The following is a 21,370-nucleotide window of genomic DNA, read 5'->3' on the forward strand; positions in this document are numbered from 1 at the left end:
GCCCTCCCCGTGGACACCCCTCGGCAGCCAGGCTGCAGGCAGGACAGCTCTGTGCCACAGGAGCCCCTGCCAAGCACGGGACACTCACCAGTTCCTCCGACTCCACGTCCACCGAGATCTCCAGCATCATGTTCTCCCCGCGGCTGCTCTGCTGGAACACCTGGACCCCGCTTTTCTTCAGAAAAAACTTGAGTGAAAAAAGAACGGCAGGGGATTTAATGTCAATCTCTTCTCTGCAATCCCGGCACACTCACTACGAGCCCCACGGAGCTCTGAGCGGAGCGGCTGACCTTGTGTCGGATGTGCTTCAGGGTGGGGAAGCCGCAGAAGTACAGCGCCTTCTGGTCCACCCGGGTGATCCTGTTCCGGCTGATGTCCACGTGCCAGGCGTCCAGAGAGATCTTCTGGTACCTGGACGGGGAGCCAAGACAGGTCACCAGAAATTCACAGGTTATACGCAATCAGTTTTTCAGCATCCCCTTGAATGTTTTGCAAGAGTCATCTTTGCTTTTATTTATTTTTTTTAAATTTTCCATTGATTCTGAGACAGAGAGAGAGAGGAAGGGAGAGGAGGGGAGAGAGAGAGAGAGGCAACAACTCGCTGCTCCACTTAGTCGCTCCATTAGCTGTGTGCTCACTGGTTGCTTCTCCTACACGCCCTGCCCGGGGACTGACCAGTGACCATAGTGCCAGGACGGAGCTTTATCCTCTGAGCCGCTGTCCAGGGACTGGTCACCCTGGCTTTTTTATTTTTATTTTTTTTTATTTTATTTATTCATTTTAGAGAGGAGAGAGAGAGAGAGAGAGAGAGGAGAGAGACAGGGGGGAGGAGCTGGAAGCATCAACTCCCATATGTGCCCTGACCAGCACCCTGGCTTTTAAACAAGGCACCGACAACTCCTCCTCACAAACAAAGACAACCAGGTTCTCTGTTGAGACAGGCACGACCATGCCTGTAGGAGACTGAATGCAAGTTTTCTCCATTTGTTTAAAACAAAACAATATATATATATATATATATATATATATATATATATATACACACACACACACACACACACACACATATGTAAACAAAACTATACATATAATTATTTTTTAAAATAATGGGTCATATTAACTACATATAAACCTCCCTATCCTCCATATTCTAAAACCTAGAATGGAAAGTAAATATTTTATGTCTATTGACCTTTCTCTTGCTTTAAAAAAAGAAAAAACATCCTAAGTGAGAGGTGTTCCCTTTGTCTGCAACTAGCTGCCCCTGAGCACAGCATTGGTCTGGACAGCGAGAGAAGAGGATTAAACAAGGAAGACATTTTGACGAGGAAGAAAAAGAAGTGGGTTTGGGGTAAGAAAACAGAGGGGCTCCGTGTTCCTTTCCACTTCTCCCCAGAGGGGTGGCGGGGCGAGTCCCAGCCGGCCAATCACCACTGGATGCTGGAGGGGACAGGGAACAAGCCCCCCACACCCCGGAGGGGCAGGAGCGACAGGGATGCAGGCTAAGGAGGGAAATCCCGGGACACAACGGAAGACGGAGAGAGAGGCAGAGAACCATACAAACAAGTGAGAGATGCCTCGTCTTGGGAAAGTGGGAGGTGACTAACTATAAATTGACTATAACTGTTCTAACACATTATTTGTTCGTTCTCCAACTCTCTGTTCCCAAGCCTTCCCTGTTGGTCGTGGGGTGGGGCCGTGGGCGGGGGCGGGTCACCTGGTGCAGCACCGCTGGATGGCGGGGAACTTCCCGGGCCAGGGAGAGGCGTAGGTGAACTCTGTGTCCCCGTCGAACCAGTACATCAGACACTCGCTGTGCTGGTTCCTCTTCCTCTCCTCCTTTCTGAGGGCGTGGTTACACAGCTCCATGGCATCCAGCAGTCGCTTCTGAAGGTGGAGACCAAAGAGAGGGGTTGAAAGTATAAAGATCCCCTCATTTCAACATGCAGAATAAGTACTTTCCCTCAGGACACCGAATGATCTGTGTTCTTGAAAAACGAAAATCTGACTGAATGGGATCCTTTTCCATGTCGTTACACGAAAAGATAATTTGCTATTATTCATGGTTTCAAAGGCCTGGAATATTGTCAGAATATATTTCTTGCCTCTGCAAATTCCTCTGAACCGATTACTCCAAAAGCAGTCACTAAAGTGGGGATAAGAACAGCAGAGAATCAAATTTTTCTTGTTTCCTTCTTTTCCAAGTGAGAGGAAGGGAGACAGCGAGACAGACTCCCACATTCACCCTGCCTGGGATTCATCCAGCAACCCCGTGTGGGGCCATGTTCACAAATAAGCTATTTTTAGCACCTGATGAGAAGGCTCCATGGAGCTGTCCTCAGCACCCAGAGCCAATGTGCTTGAACCAATGGAGCCATGGATGTGGGAGAGGGAGAGAGAAAGGGGGAGGAGAGAAGCAGACAGCTGCTTCTCCTGTGGGCCCTGACCAGGAATCAAACCCAGGACATCCACATGCTGGGCCGACACTCTACTGCTGAGCCAACCAGCCAGAGCTGAGAATCAAAATTTAAATATGAGTTTATCATCTTTATTATAATTTATCATAATTTACAGAACCTTGATCTTTTACTTTACAAATTCTGCCAATGGTACAGAAATGTTTATCTTTGAAATTATTTTATATTTAACATAATTCCAATTAGAATTGCAATGGTTTAAAGTTTTTGTTTTTGTTTTTTTATTTATTTATTGAAAGGAGGGAAATAGAGGGAGAAAGAGAAATACTGATTTGTTTCACTTATTCATGCATTCATTGGTTGATTTTTGTATGTGCCCTGACTGGGGATCGAACCCACAACCTTGACATCAGGACGACGCTCTAACTGAGCTACGGGCAGCACAGATTTCCCTAGCTCCTGCCTGTGGTCTCCTCTGTGTGTGTACAGTGCTGTGGAATGCTTGTCGTGTGTATTGCAGGTTCGGGTAACCCCCACGCAAACAGAAACAGAAACCGTCCCATCGTCATAAAGAAACTAGCCCCTCTGTGTCCCCAACCTTGACCCCTGGCAATCACTGCTGTGTTTTATATGACAATAATCTTGTCATTTCAGGAATATTATTTAAGAAATAACAGTATATAAATAGAAGCATGTCATATACCACCTTCTGAGATTGACTTTTTTGATCCACATTGTTTCTATCAATAATTACTGCTGAGTAGTGGCCCACAGACTGACTGCAGTGTGTTTACCCCTAAGTCACTGAGGGACATCTAAATTTCCTCCAGTTTGGAATGATCACAGATAACCTGCTCTGACCACTAGTACACAGGTTTTTGTGTACGCCACACGTTTTCATTTCTCTAGGATAAATTTTAAAAATCACACTCCAGGAGGGTGACTGCTGAGTCGGACAGTAAATCTATGTTTAACTTTGTAAAGAACTCTTGAACCGTTTCCTGAGTGTCTTCCTAGACTTTCGCTCTAGTAACGATCTATGCCACTTTCCAAGCCTTTACAGAGTTGTAGAAAGAAGCAGCAAAGAGCTTGAAAAAGATTATGGAGTGAAACAGATAATACTGTACCATAATTTCTCAATTTTAAGATACCACAGATATTGTAAGGGATACAATAAAATAAATGACACTCTCTCAGGAAATAAACAGTAAATTGAATTTCCACAATGGTATTTTACTTACACCCTACCTCCCCTCCAACACCACGTATTCAACTGAGGCAGAATTCAGGTTCAGTGGAGCACGTGGGCCTGCAGCGGACGCGGGGAGGAACTGGACAGCTGCGCACCAAGAACACTCGTCATCCGGCATGTCCTTCCCGCTCCACCCTTTCCGACTCCCCACTCACGACGTGACCCCTGTTCTGCTTTCTTCCACCAGAGGTTGGTTTGTTCTCTCGTGTGTCTGGCTTCTTCTCCTCAGACTGTTTCTCAGTCTCTTCCACGTGGCTGGCAGGCATCAGCCCCTCTTCTTCCTGGACTGCTGAGCAGTGCTGCATGGCTTGGGCTCATCACAACTTGTGTGCCCGTGCTGTTCATGGCTACTGGGCTGATCCGTGTTCAGTCACTAGGAGTACTCTGCACAAGACTTTCTGTGAGCATCCCCCCTCTTGGTAAATAGCTAAGAATGGAATTGCTAGGTTCTAGGGTAGCTTTATGCTTAACTTGATAAGGAAGTGCCAGACAGATAGGAAAATTATTAGTGCTGTTTTACACTCCACCATCAATGCATAAAAATTGCAGTTGCTCCACATTCTTGCCAATATTGGGTACTGTTTCAATCTTCTAATTTTTCTGCATTCTGCTGAGAGCGCAGTGCAGTGCCATCTCAGCATGGCCTCACTGTAGAGGTCTCTGATGTCTAATGATGCTTCATACTTTCTATGAGCTTACTGACTATTTGTGTATCTTGCTTTCTGAAATGTCCCTTCAAATGTTTTGCCCATTTTAAAAATTAGGTTTTCTGTTTCTACAATTGGGTTTCCTGTCTTCCTACATTGAGTTGGAAGAGCTGTTTATAAACTCTGCACACCCGTCTTTCGCACATATATGCTGTGCAAATACTTTCTCCCAATGTGTGGCTTACCTATTCATTGTTTAATAGTGTCTTTTGGGCAACTTCCCTAGCCTCCATCTCCTCCATCTTTCTTTTCTCGGGACCAGGGAACCTTGCAGGGAGGGATATGCGCTCCATGCTCAATAAAGCCGTTTATTATTCAAAAAAAAAAAAGTGTCTCTTGAAAAGCAATTTTTTTATTTTGATGAAACCTACTTTTCAATTCTTTTCTTTTCTTTTTTTTTTTTTCATTTTTTCTGAAGCTGGAAACAGGGAGAGACGGTCAGACAGACTCCCGCATGCGCCCGACCGGGATCCACCCGGCACGCCCACCATGGGGCGACGCTCTGCCCACCAGGGGGCGATGCTCTGCCCATCCTGGGCATCGCCATGTTGCGACCAGAGCCACTCTAGCGCCTGAGGCAGAGGCCACAGAGCCATCCCCAGCGCCCGGGCCATCTTTGCTCCAATGGAGCCTTGGCTGCGGGAGGGGAAGAGAGAGACAGAGAGGAAAGCGCAGCGGAGGGGTGGAGAAGCAAATGGGCGCTTCTCCTGTGTGCCCTGGCCGGGAATCGAACCCGGGTCAATTCTCTTCTTATGTTTAGTGCATTCTGCATCTTGTCTAAGATTTTCTCCTGTTTATGTCAAGAAATTTTACAGTTGTAGCTTTTATATTTAGAGCTATGATGGATTTTGAATTAAGTTTTGGGCACGGTGTGAGCTATGGACCAAGATTAGGTTTTTCCACATAAATAGACAGCTCTCTGCCTAGTTTGGGTTTAATTTGATCTTGTTTTTCTATGTAGCTTCTTATGGTAGGAAGCTTATATAATTTATTTTTAATTTTTTATTTAGTATAATAAGCATTAGGAACCCAAATTTTCCTTAAAATTCATCACACAGATTAGGTTCCTTGTGTTGTTTTCATTGTCATTCAAATTAAAATGGATCTGAACTTCCCTTTCAAGTTCTTCTTTCATCCACGGGTTATTTGGAAGTGTGTTAATTTCAAAAATTCTGCAGATCTTCCAGACATTTGTGTTGATTTTTAATTTAATTCCATGCGGTCAGAGAACCTGTGTGACGTCAGCCCTTCAAACTGACTGAGACACGTTTTATATCACAGCCGATGATGTTGGCAACGGCTCCTTATTCACTTAGAAAGCAGATGTGTCCCGTGGTAGGTGGGCGCACGCTCTGGGACTGCCGATCAACCGGCCAGGTCTCCCTCCTTCCAGAGTCTCGGTCTCGCTCTGCCCCGCCCTCAGGGAGGGGGCCGGGCATTGCCCCGCCCTCGGGGAGGGGCCGGACATTGCCCGTCCTCAGGGAGGAGCCAGATATTGCCCCACCCTCAGGGAGGAGCTGGACATTGCCCCACCCTCGGGGAGGGGGCCGGACATTGCCCCGCCCTCGGGGAGGGGGCCGGACACTGCCCCGCCCTCAGGGAGGGGCCGGACATTGTCCCGCCCTCAGGGAGGGGCCGGACATTGTCCCGCCCTCAGGGAGGAGCCGGACATTGTCCCGCCCTCAGGGAGGGGGCCGGGCATTGCCCGTCCTCAGGGAGGAGCTGGACATTGCCCCACCCTCGGGGAGGGGGCCGGACACTGCCCCGCCCTCAGGGAGGGGCCGGACATTGCCCCTGTAACTGTGGGTGTCGATGTCTCCTTTCTATTCTGACTGTTTTTGCTTCCTGTCTTTGAAGCTCTGTTATTAAGTATATAAACATTTAGAATTTTTATGTCTTCTTGATAAACTGAGTTGACTTTTGAATCAGTATAAAATATCCCTCCTGGTCTCTGGTAACACTCCATGTTCAGCAGTGCACTTTGCCTGATGTTAGTGAAGCCACTCCAGGCTCTTATCATTAGTGTAGCTACAAATTACACACACGAAAGAAGATTGTGGTTAATCTCATTAGCCACGCAGACTCAGTGACTGAAGCCCACGGCTCACGAGCGTATGTGGAACGGTCTCTGCGTCGGCCAGACCGCGTGCACATACGTAACGCCTTCACGCACTGACCTCGTCGATGAACGGTATCAGCACCACCGCCTCCCACTCCTGCTGTTTCCCGTTTAGGTCCGTTTTAAAGTCAGGTGGGTAATATTCTATAATTGGCGAGTCCTCACTGGTCATCAAATGCTGGGGAAAGACAGAATAGTGTAATAGAAGAGTATCGATACAGTTTTTTGTGAACATATTTATAACAGTTCCTCAAAGGTTACAGCTCAAAGTTTCTAAGCAAAGCAAAACTAAATGTTTATGTCTCGACATGGGCAATGCCCTTGCTCCGCTCTGATTTTCAGCCGCGGCACTTCCGACTGCCCAGTTTCTCGTCACGCCCCACTCCCCTGGTCACGCAGCAAACTGTCGGCCCTCGGATTTAAATTCTGCCATTTCTATCTTCTCTTGTGTTTTCACTATGCAAGGCCCGCCCACCTAAAGTCTGTTTTCCTGTGCAAATGCCAGTTTATTTCACAGCCTTCTAATACTCCTCCCACTTTAAACCTTAAAGAATTTACTTTAATGCCCTAATCAATTGATTTAAGTAACATAAAGACTATCGCCTAAGATGATTTAAAAAGAAAACAGTCCTGAGACTCAAGAATCTCTTCACCACTCACAGCAGAGATGAAAAGTGCAGTAAGACCTATTTTTACTGGAGATTTTTTTTAAGCGAGTTGAAACATGAAAGCATGAGGTTGTCTTCTAAGAAATAGAACAGCGTGCTCCTCAGGGTAACACTCAAACTGTGCGATGACCAGGGCGCCGTGGCCACAGAGCAGGCAGGCAGATATGGCTATAAAGCGACCAAGTATCAATCCTTAGTGTCCGTAAAGGAAGGGAAGAGACTCAGAGAAACAGGAGAGAGAGGGAGGCCCGTGGGCCGGCTGCAGGGGGCGCACAGGGCGCCTGACACGGCACCAGAGGCAACGTGCGTGCCTGTGCACGGGTGTGCACGCGTGTGCGTGTTTACTCTAGTCCTGGGACCCGGCCATGGAATCTGAAGACCAGACTGATGCTGTAGAGGAGCTTAATGAATCTCACCCCCAGCATCAGCGTAGTAGGCATAGTCTAGTTTTGGTGACTCAGTTGCCCCTAGTCCCCACCCACCCACCCCGTCAGGTACCATGGCAACAGGAGAAGAGCCTCTCATCCACAGCCGATAAACAAAACGCTTAAGCCCAAGTACAGCCTGAGGCGACATTTCTGTAGGGGTAAGTGGTGTACCGGAACCACACCTCACCTGACCCGAGAAGGTAAAAGAGGACGGGAGTGGAAGTGTCCATTTCTGGACGAAGCAGACGGCTCAGAGTCTGCCTGTCCCGTTTATTTTCACCAGCGCAGAGACAAACTGCGGACGTGCACAGAGGTGCTGGCGACGAAAGAGCTGTCTATGCTCTACATGGTTTGTAAGGTTTGCCTGCGCTTTGAAAACAAAGCTCACTTCAAATCAGAATTACTTTGCAAGGGACTTAAAAACTCCTGTTTTTGAAAATAAAGGTACATTTAGCTATTAAAGAAATTGGGTTACTATGGTTCTAGTTTGGAGGAGGAGGTCCCAAATATGAAAAAGAACATGAAAACATTTAGTTATAAAACCCACCTGGTAGCATTCGGGAAGCAGGTTTTTGCTGGCGGCTGGAAGTACAGCAAGAAGCTGCTCGAATGGTTTAAAAGGTTTTCCTAGTTCAAAATGGATTCTGAGTGCGCTGACATTGCGGATGTCAGACAGGAAGGGTGCGTAATGGTAAGGGTAATACCTAGAATACAAAATCGAGCGTCAGACAACGGGTGACGCTATGAAGCAGGTCAATTGTAAGTATACATGTTTCCACGTTTTATTTTCATAGCACATACCAATAATCCTAAAGGAAAAAATGATCACCCAATACTTCTACCCCTTGAATACAAGAAATCAGTACTCTCAGAAAATTTAGGTCATATGATGGCGACAAATGTTATATCCACTTAATTTTTTTAATCTTATTTTTATCAATTTTAATGCAGTGACATTGATAAACCAGGGTACATATGTTCCGAGAAAACATCTCCAGATTATTTTGACCTTTGATTATGCTGCATACCCCTCACTCAAAGTCAAATCATCCTCCTCCACTTAATTTTTGAAGTACAGCTTCACATTCCCAATATTGGGATGTACAGTGGAATTGGAGGACGTATGCAACATAATGGCTTAGTTCCAAAAATGCTGAGTGTGACTCTTCCAAAGAACACATTCTTAGAGGGAAGTAATGAGGTAGTCAGGAGGCTCTTGGTAAGCTCACTACTTTTCCCTGCACCAGAGTTTGGTTTGTTATTTTTCTGTTTGGGTGGATAGTTAGGAAGTGTAGATAAAACTTGTTGGAATAGGAAGCAGAGAGAGATGGAAAATTACTACTATTTCTAAAAAAAGCAAATAATTCTTTTCTCCTTTCCTTTAGCCCCATCACAGTCTAACATTCAAATAACCCATTCCTCAATAATGACTCCTGCTAAAAAAATTTCCTCAAACACAGAAAATGTAGAAAATAATATAGTAAACAACCCCACCTAACAATCACTCAGACCCAATAATTATAAAGGCTTTGTCAGTCTTGGCTCATCATGACAGAGGATTTTAAAATCTTCAGATTAATAAAGGGCTTTTATTATGGTCCGTCTGCCAGGGCTGAAAGTATCTCTGTCATACAAAGGTTTATCTTTACGAAAAGATTATTTTTATTTCATTTAAACGTAGCTGTATTTACCTTTCTAAAAAATAGCACCATTTGGTCTAATGTGTTGTTTAAGGCACGTATTTCTTTATTGATTTTCTGTAGATGATCTATCTAAAACTGTCAATGATGTTTTGAGATTTCCAACTATGATTGTCTTTTTGTCTGTTTATTTTTTCTGTTCCATTAGAAGATGTCTTGCCTGACTAGCCAGTGGCGCAGTGGATAGAGCGTCAACCTGGGATGCTGAGGACCCAGGTTCGAAACCCCAAGGTCGCCAGCATGTACACAAGCTCACCAGTTTGAGTGCAGGGTCGCTGGCTTGAGCCCAAAGGTGGCTGGCTTGAGCACAAAGGTCTCTGGCTTGAACAAGGGGTCACTGGCTCAGCTGTAGACCCCTGGTCAAGGCACATATGAGAAAGCAATCAATGAACAACTAGAGTGCCACAACTATGAGTTGATGCTTCTCATCTTTCTCCCTTCCTGTCTCTCTTTCTCTCTCTTTAAAAAAAAAAGAAAAAAGATGTCTTATATATTTTGGTGTCTTATATATATTGACCTTAAATGACACACTAGACCAAATGGACATAATAGACATTTACAGAACATGTCATCCCAGACATCAGATTATACATACTTTTCCAATGTGCATGGTACATTCTCAAGGATAGACAATATGGTGGGCCACAAAAAACAGACATAAAGACCAATGGAAAGGAATTGAGAGCTCAGAAATAAAACCACATATCTATGGATAAATTATCTTTGACAAAGTAGCCAAAAACACACAATGGAGAAAAGAAAGCCTCCTCAATAAATAGTGCTGCAAAAATCAGAAAGCCACATGCCAAAGAATAAAACTTAACTACACCTTATCCCCATGCAAAAAAATTAATTCAGGCCCTGGCCGGTTGGCTCAGTGGTAGAGCGTCGGCCTGGCGTGCAGGAGTCCCGGGTTCGATTCCCGGCCAGGGCACACAGGAGAAGCGTCCATCTGCTTCTCCTCCCCTCCCCCTCTCCTTCCTCTCTGTCTCTCTCTTCCCCTCCCGCAGCCAAGGCTCCATTGGAGCAAAGTTTGCCCGGGCACTGAGGATGGCTCCATGGCCTCTGCCTCAGGTGCTAGAATGGCTCTGGTCACAACAAAGTGGCGCCCCAAGATGGGCAGAGCATCGCCCCCTGGTGGGCATGCCGGGTGGATCCCGGCCGGGCGCATGCGGGAGTCTGTCTGACTGCCTCCCCGTTTCCAGCTTTGGAAAAATACAAAAACAAACAAACAAACAAAATTAATTCAAAATGGATCAAAGACCTAAATATAAGATCTGAAACAAAAATTACAGAGAAGAAAACATAATTACTAAATTTATATACTGCAGCTATAGAGAACATTTCATGAATTTGACCCCAAAGGCAAGGGAAATAAAGGCAAAAATAAATGAACGGGACTATATCAAACTAAAAAGCTTCTGCACAGCAAAAGAAACCGACAATAAAACAAAAAGGCAGCCAACCAAATGAGAGATGAATGATATTTAAAAACAATAGCTCAGATAAGGGGTTAATATCCAAAATATATAAAGAATTCACAAAACTCAACAACAAACAATCCAATAAAAAAATGAAGAGAGCACCTGAACAGACCCTTCTCCCAAGAGAACATACAAATGACCAACAGATATATAAAAAGATGCTGATCTTCACTAGCTATTGGAGAAATGCAAATCAAAACTACAATGAGATACCACCTCACATCAGTCAGATTGGCTATTACCAACAAGACAGATAATAACAGGTGCTGGAGAGGCTGTGGAGACAAAGAAACCCTCATTTATTGCTGGTGGGAATGTATGGAAGAAAGTATGATGATTTCTCAAAAAATTGAGATTGAATTACTATATGACCCAACAATCCTTCTACTGGGGATCTACTCAAAAGGCTCAAAAACATTGGTATGCAAAGACACATGCAGCCCCATGTGCATTGCAGCATTATTCACAGTGGTCAAGACATAGAAACAACCAAAGTGTCCCTTGTTAGAGGACTGGATAAAGAAGATGTGGTTCATATACACAATGGAATACTACTCAGCCATAAGAAATGATGACACATTGCCACTTACAACAACATGGATGGACCTTGAGAACTAAGTGAAATAAGTAAATCAGAAGAAGCTAAGAACTGTATAATTTCACACACAGGTGGGATATGAAACTGAGACTCATGGACACAGATAAAAGTGGTATCTGCTGAAACCAATGCCAGGCAAGGGGAGTAAAGAGGGACAAACACAGGACAGAAAATGGTCTAACTTTGGGTGACGGGCACACAACACAATCAACAGATCAAATGCTATAGAGACGTTCACCTGAGACCTATGTGCTCTTATTGATCGATGTCACCCCATTAAATTTAATTACTAAAAAAAACTAGAACAACAACAAAAAGAAACTGAAGACCCTGGTCGGGTGGCTCAGTTGGTTCGAGCTTGTGTCAATATCAAGGTTGCAGGTTCGATCCCCAGTCAGGGCACAGACAAGAATTGACCAGCGAACGTATGAATAAACAGAACAACCAATTGATGTTTTCCTTTTTCTCTCCCCCCGCTTCCTCTCTCTCTCAAACTAACTTTAAAAAATGCCACCAAAAAATATAAACAAAAGGAAAAGAACTCCCTAAACGAGACGACAGCAGACTGCCCTCACCAGCTCCAGGACTGCACTCCATGGTAGTAATAGTGCAGAATCCACTGGATGGCCTGAACGTAGCACGCAGCCTGGGCGGCCAGGAAGTCACTGAAAACAGAACAGAGGGTTTTCATTATCAAGTCGCTTGTTAAAGAGAGGCCATTGTCTTTAGAGCGTCCTATCTGCTGAAACCACGCTCTGCCTCAATGTTTCACTTAATTAATGAGCAAGTTCGATAATTATTATAATTAGGAAAACTCCAAAACATTATTTTAAAAAAAACGTCCATCCTGTCAGAGTCAAGGTTTGCCTTCTATTTTTCCTAAAGCGGCCACCAGGGCGTGTAAACCCGCTGAGCAGTTTGTTTGTTCCGTCAATGTGCAGTGCTCTGGGGTGGAGGCTGAGGACTCAGCCCGTGCAGCTCTCTACACGGGGGGCACCGCCAGACCATGAGACGGCGGGCACTCTGAGAGACAGGGGTGGGGGTTTTCTTCCGGGAGGGAATCAGAAAGAGTTCAAACCTCGTTACAGCAGTTAGGACAAACTGTGAGACATGCTATATCCACAGACCATCTACCCTCTTAATTCCTTCTTCTTTCTCAAAAACTGTCATTTAGGATAAAGTAAATCTTCATCAGGGGGTAAAAAAAAAGAGCTCTAGGCTAAATCCAAAAGGGCTATAAACTTGTTGGTGCCTGTTACCAAACCTCAAGCAGAGATGCACTCAAACGCTCCAGATCTCCGCTTTTCATGAGGCTACACTCTTAAAAATGAAACGTATTACTTTCTCATTATAGAAGAAACATTTCCTCATTACTGAAAATCTAGATAATGAAGAAAAGCATGTTTTATCACCTTACAGCAATCACTGTTTATACTTCGGTATGTCTCCAGTGTTTTTGTTTATTTTTAATGGAAGTATACACACACACACACACATACACACACACACACACACACACACTTTTTGTGTCCTGCTTTTAAAACTTGTACTTATTAACAATGTAAAGCATCTTTCTAAATTATTATGGGCTTTTTGTAAGTTCAAGTTGAGCAGACCTGCAGATTCTGGTGTAGATGGTGGCTATAATGAGGAGGTGAAGATGATTACAACGAACCTTCTTATTGGAAATATAGTGTAATAATTTTTCACTACTATAAAAGACTTTATAGTGAATATCTGTGTGTACAAAAATGTTCTGTGTTTGAGCTTGTATTTTTAAGATAGATTAACAATTAGAATTTTGGGGTCAGAGGAATAAATATTTCAAGGCTTCTGGATATATGTGCATATATGCTTTCCAAAATAGTTTCACCAATTTCTGTCCTGACCAGTAATTAAGGGAAGAAGTCTACCACTACTCTGGACCAGTGATGAATAAAACAATTTAGAAAGATTTATTTTCTGTGCAAACAACTGGTATCTCATTTCATAAGTCTGTGTTTTAATATATTAAAGGAAGGGAAATCAAACCAAAGACTGGCTGCCTAGCCGACTGAGTGCCAGCTGCAGGCACTACGGTTCTCCACCCCTGGAGCCCAGGAAATGAGAACGACAGAATAAAGGGGTCAAGGTATAAGTATCGTAGACATTTTATTTCTCAAGTCTCAAAATTCCTCCCTGCTGACGCCACCTGACACAGCTTCCGATGAGCTGGTGGGCTGGGCCGGAATCCCTGTGTCCGTGGGTCCCGGGGGTCAGGAGGGATGAGATCCTTCAGAAGGACTGTCCGGACTAGGAGACAGTCTGAGAGGGCGTAGAGCAGAGTCTGAGAGCTTCCGTCCACCCCTGGGCCGGCTCCAGAAAAGATCTAACATTTGGGGCTTTATCATACTCACTTTTAAAAAGTAAAAATAATAGTATAGAAAATACCTATGCATACTGCCCTAATAGGGGTACACAGCATTTCCTGAAAGCTTCACTCGGAGAAGCAGCCTCACCCCGTCGGGGGGCTTACGATCTGAAGCAGAAAGCCGGGCTCTCCCTGCTGCTCGGTCACCGTGAGCAGACCGCTCACACCTCTCGTTCCTCAGCCTCCTCCACTGATAAACAGTAACTCTACGTTCTGAAGCAGAAAGCCGGGCTCTCCCTGCTGCTCGGTCACCGTGAGCAGACCGCTCACACCTCTCGTTCCTCAGCCTCCTCCACTGATCAACAGTAACTCTACTTGTCTTACAGAATGGCTGTGAGGATTAAATGAGTGAATAGTTTTAAATGCTTAAAATACGGCTTGGCACCTGGCAGGCACCTGGCACGTGTTTGCGAGTTCAAGTATGTAAATGAAGCATGAGCACGCTAATTCGTATCGTGGGCTGCAGTTAAAAGCAGGAAAGCCAGAGCTCTAGAGACCCGGTTCTGAAGAATCTTCTGGAGTACCTGTCACCTGGGGCTGAGCCCGGTGGCCTCTGGGGTAAGTGTGATGTCACTGTTAGGAGAGAGAAGCAAAAACTAACCACTTCTATCTGGCCCTTTTTATCATAGGAATCCCACACAAGTCAGTTAATATCACCTTCTCATCGAGACTGAGTCATGAAACCAAAAAGCCCTCTTTCCCACTCCCGTAAGTATCAAAAACAGGCTGTTTCACGCAGAACCGCCGGCCGACTGCCCCGGCTCTGAAGCACCCGTGAGCGGTGGCGGACACGCACTCGGACACCACGTCGACCCCCATCTTTGTCATGTAGTACGTCCTTTTGTACTGTCTGAACTCGGTCTCAAACAGGTCGTCCTCCTCCGTCTCCTCCTCCGGGTGGTCTGCAAGAAACGCCAGAGACAGCGTGGCTGACAATGACGGACGTTGTTTCTTCACCTACGGCTACGCTCTGAGAGATACACATCCAAGTAGATGCTCACAAGCTATCGCAGAAATCTGTGCCACACATGACTCACTGAGCACTAATAAAAGAAATCTGTAACAGCCTTCTGTACAGAAGGTAACATTAAAACACATAGTGTGTACTCACCCTTCAAAGCCACCACTTCTCTATTTTTATCTAGAGCGGCCCAACACACGGCATTTTCCTGGCCCTATAAAAATAGATTATAAATCAATATAAACTTAATGGCAAGATGTATTTTATTTATTTATTTATATTTATTTATTTTTTTTGGTATTTTTCTGAAGTTGGAAACGGGGAGGCAGTCAGACAGACTCCCGCATGCGCCCGACCGAGATCCACCCAGCATGCTCACCAGGGGGCGATGCTCTGCCCATCTGGGGCGTTGCTCTGTTGCAATCAGAGCCATTCTAGCACCTGAGGCAGAGGCCATGGAGCTGTCCTCAGCGCCCGGGCCAACTTTGCTCCAATGGAGCCTTGGCTGCGGGAGGGGAAGAGAGAGACAGAGAGGAAGGAGAGGGGGAGGGGTGGAGAAGCAGATGGGCGCTTCTCCTCTGTGCCCTGGCCGGGAATCGAACCCGGGACTTCCGCACGACAGGCCGATGCTCTACCACTGAGCCAACCGGCCAGGGCGCAAGATGTATTTTAAAGTGAGATGTTTCACAGGGAGATTTCAAAAAAGATACTGAACAGAATGACACTTAAGTGACACACTATAAAAGTTTATTTTAAAAATAATTCTCAAATACTGTCTAAATGTTTTTGGTTTTCTAAAGTGATCTTTTTTTTTTTTTGACAGAGACAGAGAGAGAGTCAGAGAGAGGGACAGATAGGGACAGACAGACAGAAACAGAGAAAGATAAGAAGCATGAATTCTTTGTTGTAGCACCTTAGTTGTTCACTGACTGCTTTCCCATATGTGCCTTGACGAGGGGGGGGGCTACAGCAGAGTGAGTGACCCTTTGCTCAAGCCAGTGACCTTGGGCTTCAAGCTGGTGAGCCTTGCTCAAACCAGATGAACCCATGCTCAAGCCAGTGACCTCAGGGTTTCGAACCTGGGTCTTCCAGTCCCAGTCCAACACTCTATCCACTGTGCCATCGCCTGGTCAGACATAAAGTGACAAATCTTTAATTGTAGAACTTAACATGCAGGCCTCGCAAAAAATATATAATAAGTAATTGTCTTAAATATAAAAAAGAAATGTACATAATTTTTTTGAAAAATATATTTAATTTTATAAGTGCTTTAAGAAAAAAACACTTCAAAAATATTTCATTTACTTAGAGAAAATGATATAATCAATACCAAATCCTTTTATAACTGATCAATTTTAACATTTTTATGTGTCGAATTCAGGGCCACTGTGAACACAGTGTCACTGACGAGGCTGGAGCCCAGGGATTAGAAACAGCACCTCCTCCCTGCACCTTTAGGGCCCGTCACTCTGACGACTCCGCCCCCGCCCTGACTCCACCCCCGCCCTGACTCCGCCCCCACCCTTCACGTCTGTTTTCTCGTGTGCAGCCACCTGTTCCTTGTAGTTCCTCCATCTCGTCAGGTCCTTCCTGTCCTCGTCCTCTCTCGTGCTGTCACCTTTCTCCCCTCTCCTATTCTGACTCCCTCGCTCCTGCCAGGGACTCTCACCAGGTGGTCCCACCCGACCCCCATCCCGTCCTGCTCCTCAGGCACACGGGGGGTGGGGGGGCAGCTCCCCAGCTCCTCTCGTGTTACGGAGGTGTCTCTGTCAACCACAGATGCCTGAGGGACTTGGGAAGTTTAAGGACAGAGCTGAGGTGGGCGGGGCCAGGGATTATTGGCTGAAATGTAAGATGTGTGAGTCCAGGTTCCCAAAAAGTCACAGAGGCTGTTTTCTTAGGGAAGAAAACACAAACCAGAATGCTAAGTGGCTGGTGCTTAAGCTCCACCAAGAAAAACTCACACAATTAGGAGGACTTGAGAGGCAAGTCAAAGACAGTGCCTTTCCTGGAGCAAGAGCCCCGACTGGCACCAGCAGAGCAAGGAGGATACAGGAAATCAATGTCCAGAGAATCCAGTAATTACAGATAAGCTGAGGCTTCTTTTCCCAGCTAAAACATACACGGTATCCTTGATGCCTTATCAGAGATGTCTTACAAGGCACTAGCATATTCTAACTAATTCTATTATTCATTTAATGAGCACTTAACATTTCTGGGATATTGTGCTATTCATCACTCTTGACCTGGCCTATTGCTGTGTTACGTACAGGATTTTATATACAAATTATTTCTCCAGAAAGATCACTGATCTCATTCATGTCTCATAACATTAAATGCTATACATATCCATGTTTTAAAAAGATAACTAATTTTCTGGGCTATGATATTTAGGAATATTTTCTACACTTCAAATAGAAGAGCAAAGGAAATAATGTTCTTCAAGGGTAAAAATAAGAAACTGCTTTTCAGTGATCAGATTTAAATGATAGGCTCTAGTAGAGAAAGAAAAATCAAAAATAGTTTTTAATACACCCATAGAAGAAACAAAAATGAAATAAAGGAACCCAAAATCATAAGCAAAAAAATGAGAAACAAGAAATATAAGCCTTATCTTTACAGCTAAAAAAATGGAAGGACACTTAAAAGAATGGACACCTTTGACTTTTTCTTTTCCTTGTGGCTCCTGGCTTCTTCTGCCGCAAAGCCGGCTGCTTCGTTGAGGTACTTGTTACCCACTTTGCTCTCAAACCACTTGAGGTCCACAAACACTTCACTGAAATGCTCCCTGTCAAACTACACAGAAATACGCAAATTCACTTAAAAGTCGTTTAAGTGTGTCTGGAAGAATACAAGACAAGTTTTTAACACGGACTATTTCTGGGGCAAAGGGAATCCGAGGATGTTATTTTTTCATGCACATGGGGACCTCAACTACGACTCTGAGAAGTGGAGAGAAAATAAAAATAATTTAGGTAAAATTATGTACACAGGATGACCAGCCAACTGGGTTAAAGTTACAAAACAATTTTTTCTTTTTCCTTTTGGTATCATGCAATCATACTGACCATCTACAGCTACCCTGTGTCAGGAAAACAAAAACTTGTTGCTACTTACATCTGATAACTTCACAAGGTACTTCTCAAACCGAGGTAAGCTGAGATGGCCACTTTCATTAATATAACCTAAAGGGAACAAAATCTAAATATGCAGTAAAAGATGACATTTTTAAAAAACAATTCTACAAAGTTCTGCAACGTGTTGAATGTTGACATTCTACAAATCATTAAACAAGGGAAACGCAGGGTTCGACCCCACACGGCTCTAGTCTCTCTGGACCTGCTGGGACTGGCAGACACAGTAAGAAAGAACCGAAGCAAAACATGGAAAATTCCAGGTTCACGTAATCGTGATCCCCGCACACTTGCACCACCTGCCGACAGTGAAGGACGCTGAACGGGGTCTGGAGTCTGTGCACAGCGTTCCCCGGGGTCACCGAGAGAGGAGGGGGACCAGCACCTGCCACTCTGCCGCTTTACTTCCCTGCAACTTGACTCCCTCCTCCCTCGGACTAGGCCCTGATGCCACCCATCCAGAAAAACTGGATTTCTATGCTTAATTATGACAGAAGAGAAACCACCGATCTCGACTGAGTTTCTAAACACTTAAGGGCACAGGTCAGTGAGGTATCTATCAATCACTGAGGCTCCGGAAGTCTGGTCATTCTCTTTGCTTATGAACTGCTGACGTTGGTAACTGCAGAGCTTGCCCCTTCACTCAGAGGAGCCCCCGTGGCCCCCCCTGCAGGTGTGCAGGCACGAGTGCTCACCCCCGAGCTCGGGCAGGATGGCGACGTAGGTCCCGTAGAGCAGAGGCAGGGCGTCGTGGTTGATGTGCAGATGAGGTAGGTGAGGGATGAAGTCGTTGCCGACCAGAAAGCCCATCAGGATCCAGTCGTCTATGATCCTCTCTATGTCGTATGGAAACGTGATCTTGTCCTGCAGGGACACGGAGAAGGAGTCGATTCCTGCAGACACTTGCGCGCGCCCCTGTCTGCGCCAGGCTGCCGGGCTCCTTACCTTTAACACCGAGAACTCGTAGTCGATGTACTCTCTCATGAGGGACAGGTGCAGCAGGTGGAACGTGGTTTCCTCCGGGGCGCAGACCCTGGATTCAGTCAGATGATCAACACAGTTAATTAATGTCCAAGTTTAAAAATGGAGCAAGACTTAAAACTTATCATTAGAAGATAATCAATTCTTGTAAGGGATGTAATATGTACGAAAGCTGCAGGACAACGCAAAGCTAAAAATACGATTACAATGATAACACACGTAGCACAAAGCTCACAATACTTGGTTCACATCATGCTTTCTATGGAAGCACTCTCCGAATTAAGAAAGCCTAATCCATGTTCTGAGAAACCACGGGACCGGCGTGTAAGGCTGTGCCCAGCGCCAGTGTGCAGACAAGCAGCCTGTCCTTCCCTGTCCACGGTTGTGCTGTGGGAGGCCACCACGGGGAAGCTCTGTCACCTCCCTCCCCCTCCCTGGCTGGGTGCACAGGTCCACATTCTCCGAGCAAAGCTACAGATTCAAGCTGACAAGAGCATATGAAGAAAAGCATTCTGCACCAACAGCAAGAGGGATTTGTCCCAGGAGTGCAGAGACGGTTCCACGCAGGAGAGAAGGGAAGCCGCACACCATGTCAATAAGCAAAGGAAACACCACCGCACAATCACCTAGCAGAAAAAAGTGTCAAAACTCAACACCCTTCATGACAAAAACGCTCAGCATAGTAGGAATAGAAGGAAACTCCCTTCATGTAGTCAGAGGAATTTATAAAACACCCATAGCTTACATCACACTCGGTGGTCCACGACTGAGAGCTCTCTAAGACCACAGAGAAGACAAAGAGGCCCATTTCCACACAGCTACTCAACACTACCCTGGACGCCCTACCCAGGGCCCTCAGGCATCCAAACTGGAAAAGGAGAACTAACACTTTATTTACACATGACATAATTCTACACACATGAAATCCCAGAGTCCTCAGGAAAGCTGCTAGTGAGCAGCAGATAAACACACAAAAATCAGTGTGTTTTCACAAACCAGCAACAAACAATCCAAAAAGGAAATAAAGAAACAATTATACTTACAACGCCATCCAAAGTTATAAAACACATAGTAATAAACCTGACCAAGGGCACAAAAGAAAAAATCCAGAGGCAAAAACCAAGTTCAGAGAACAGAACGAAGGCTTCCAGGGCGGGGGTGGGGGGTGTGCAAAATGAGTGAGTGCTTTGAAGATGCAGGCTCCAGTCACTGGGTGCATAGATTCTGGGCATAAAATGTACAGCGTGCCAGCTTTTGTTTGTTTGTTCATTTATCTATATAAATAAAAATGTAAATGTTTGTTCAAAATCTTAAATCTCCAAAAGTTCTTCACCAATTGCTTTGAAATTTTGACACAACGTTGCATTAGAATACATGCGTGTTTTTGTTTTTATATACCTACTATTATATAGTTGCCACACCTGTGACAGGTAAAAACATGTTTTTGAAAAACAGCGCCATCTGTTGGACATAAAAGCAACACACGCTATACTAAATATTTTACAATTCCATTTCAACATTATGTGAGAAATATAAATTGCACATGGCTGAAGATATTTTCCATCGAATACGCAAGGAAAATTCAAATATGAACATGGATTTCACAGCAGAAATCTACAACAAAGCGTTGATAATGATTGAAGATTTGTGCTTAGAAATTGCAAACAAAGTTCTCAATCAGTTGGGAATGCCATCACCGAATCAATCTGCTGCTGCTTCGTTTGATGTAGAATTGCATGGTGAACAAAATTACAACACGGGTGATCTTTGTCGTATGTGCAATCAAATATTCCTAAGCTAACGCTTGAGCAAAAAGGCATTTATGATCAAATAATGTGAACTGTCAATAACGGGGTTGGAGAAATATTACTAGATGCACCAGGAGGAACTGGTAAAACATTCCTAATTAGATCTATTCTGGCAGCAATTCGATCCCAAAGTGACATAGCCCTAGCTCTTGCGTCGTCTGGAATAGCTGCGACATTGCTACCAGGTGGAAGAACTGCTCATTTGGCTTTGAAATTGCCATTGAACATGCAATTCATTGAAACTCCCACGTGCAACATTTCCAAAGCATCTGGCATGGGAAAAGTATTGCAGAAATGCAAAATTATTGTTTGGGATGAATGCACAATGGGGCACAAAGAAATCGCTCGAGGCTCTTGATCGATCATTGCAAGATTTGCATGGAAACATCAGACCATTTGGGAACGCATTAATATTGCTTGCAGGAGATTTCAGGCAAACATTACTTGTAATTCCTCGATCGACACCAGCGGATGAAATAAATGCTTGCCTGAAATACTCTACTTTGTGGCGACATATAAAGATGTTAAAATTAACTACAAATATGCGTGTCCAGCTGCAAAACGATCGATTAGCTGAGATATTCTCACATCAATTGCTGGAAATTGGGAACGGAAAGGTGCTGGTTGATCTGACCTCAGGATGAATTTCATTGCCTCGTAACTTCTGCAATTTAGTGACATCAAAAGAAGAATTGGTTGAAAA

The 21,370-nt window shown here is 44.8% G+C and overlaps 1 protein-coding gene, 1 long non-coding RNA gene and 1 other non-coding gene across 4 annotated transcripts in view; 1 reads left to right on the top strand and 2 right to left on the bottom strand.

Annotated features, from left to right (window-relative positions):
* Positions 1–21,370, top strand: part of LOC136379798 (uncharacterized) — a 555,021-nt gene that overhangs the window by 268,663 nt on the left and 264,988 nt on the right. The window lies entirely within an intron of this gene.
* The window catches only part of XRN1 (5'-3' exoribonuclease 1), a 108,950-nt gene that overhangs the window by 60,321 nt on the left and 27,259 nt on the right, over positions 1–21,370 (bottom strand). For both annotated transcript variants that reach the window (XM_066347349.1, XM_066347348.1), the window contains exons 7-18: positions 18,824–18,911; positions 18,574–18,742; positions 17,862–17,929; positions 17,403–17,540; positions 14,895–14,958; positions 14,580–14,685; positions 11,949–12,038; positions 8,139–8,295; positions 6,554–6,673; positions 1,718–1,887; positions 291–411; positions 89–187 (exon numbers count right to left, since the gene is read on the bottom strand). In XM_066347349.1, coding sequence (XP_066203446.1) covers positions 89–187; positions 291–411; positions 1,718–1,887; positions 6,554–6,673; positions 8,139–8,295; positions 11,949–12,038; positions 14,580–14,685; positions 14,895–14,958; positions 17,403–17,540; positions 17,862–17,929; positions 18,574–18,742; positions 18,824–18,911 — 1,390 coding nt within the window. The remainder of the gene's footprint in view (positions 1–88; positions 188–290; positions 412–1,717; positions 1,888–6,553; positions 6,674–8,138; positions 8,296–11,948; positions 12,039–14,579; positions 14,686–14,894; positions 14,959–17,402; positions 17,541–17,861; positions 17,930–18,573; positions 18,743–18,823; positions 18,912–21,370) is intronic.
* Positions 15,326–15,401, bottom strand: TRNAD-GUC (transfer RNA aspartic acid (anticodon GUC)). Its single transcript has one exon. It is a non-coding gene; the product is annotated as a tRNA-Asp (tRNA).

This window comes from Saccopteryx leptura, chromosome 8 (assembly GCF_036850995.1).
Source record: "Saccopteryx leptura isolate mSacLep1 chromosome 8, mSacLep1_pri_phased_curated, whole genome shotgun sequence".
NCBI lineage: Eukaryota > Metazoa > Chordata > Mammalia > Chiroptera > Emballonuridae > Saccopteryx > Saccopteryx leptura.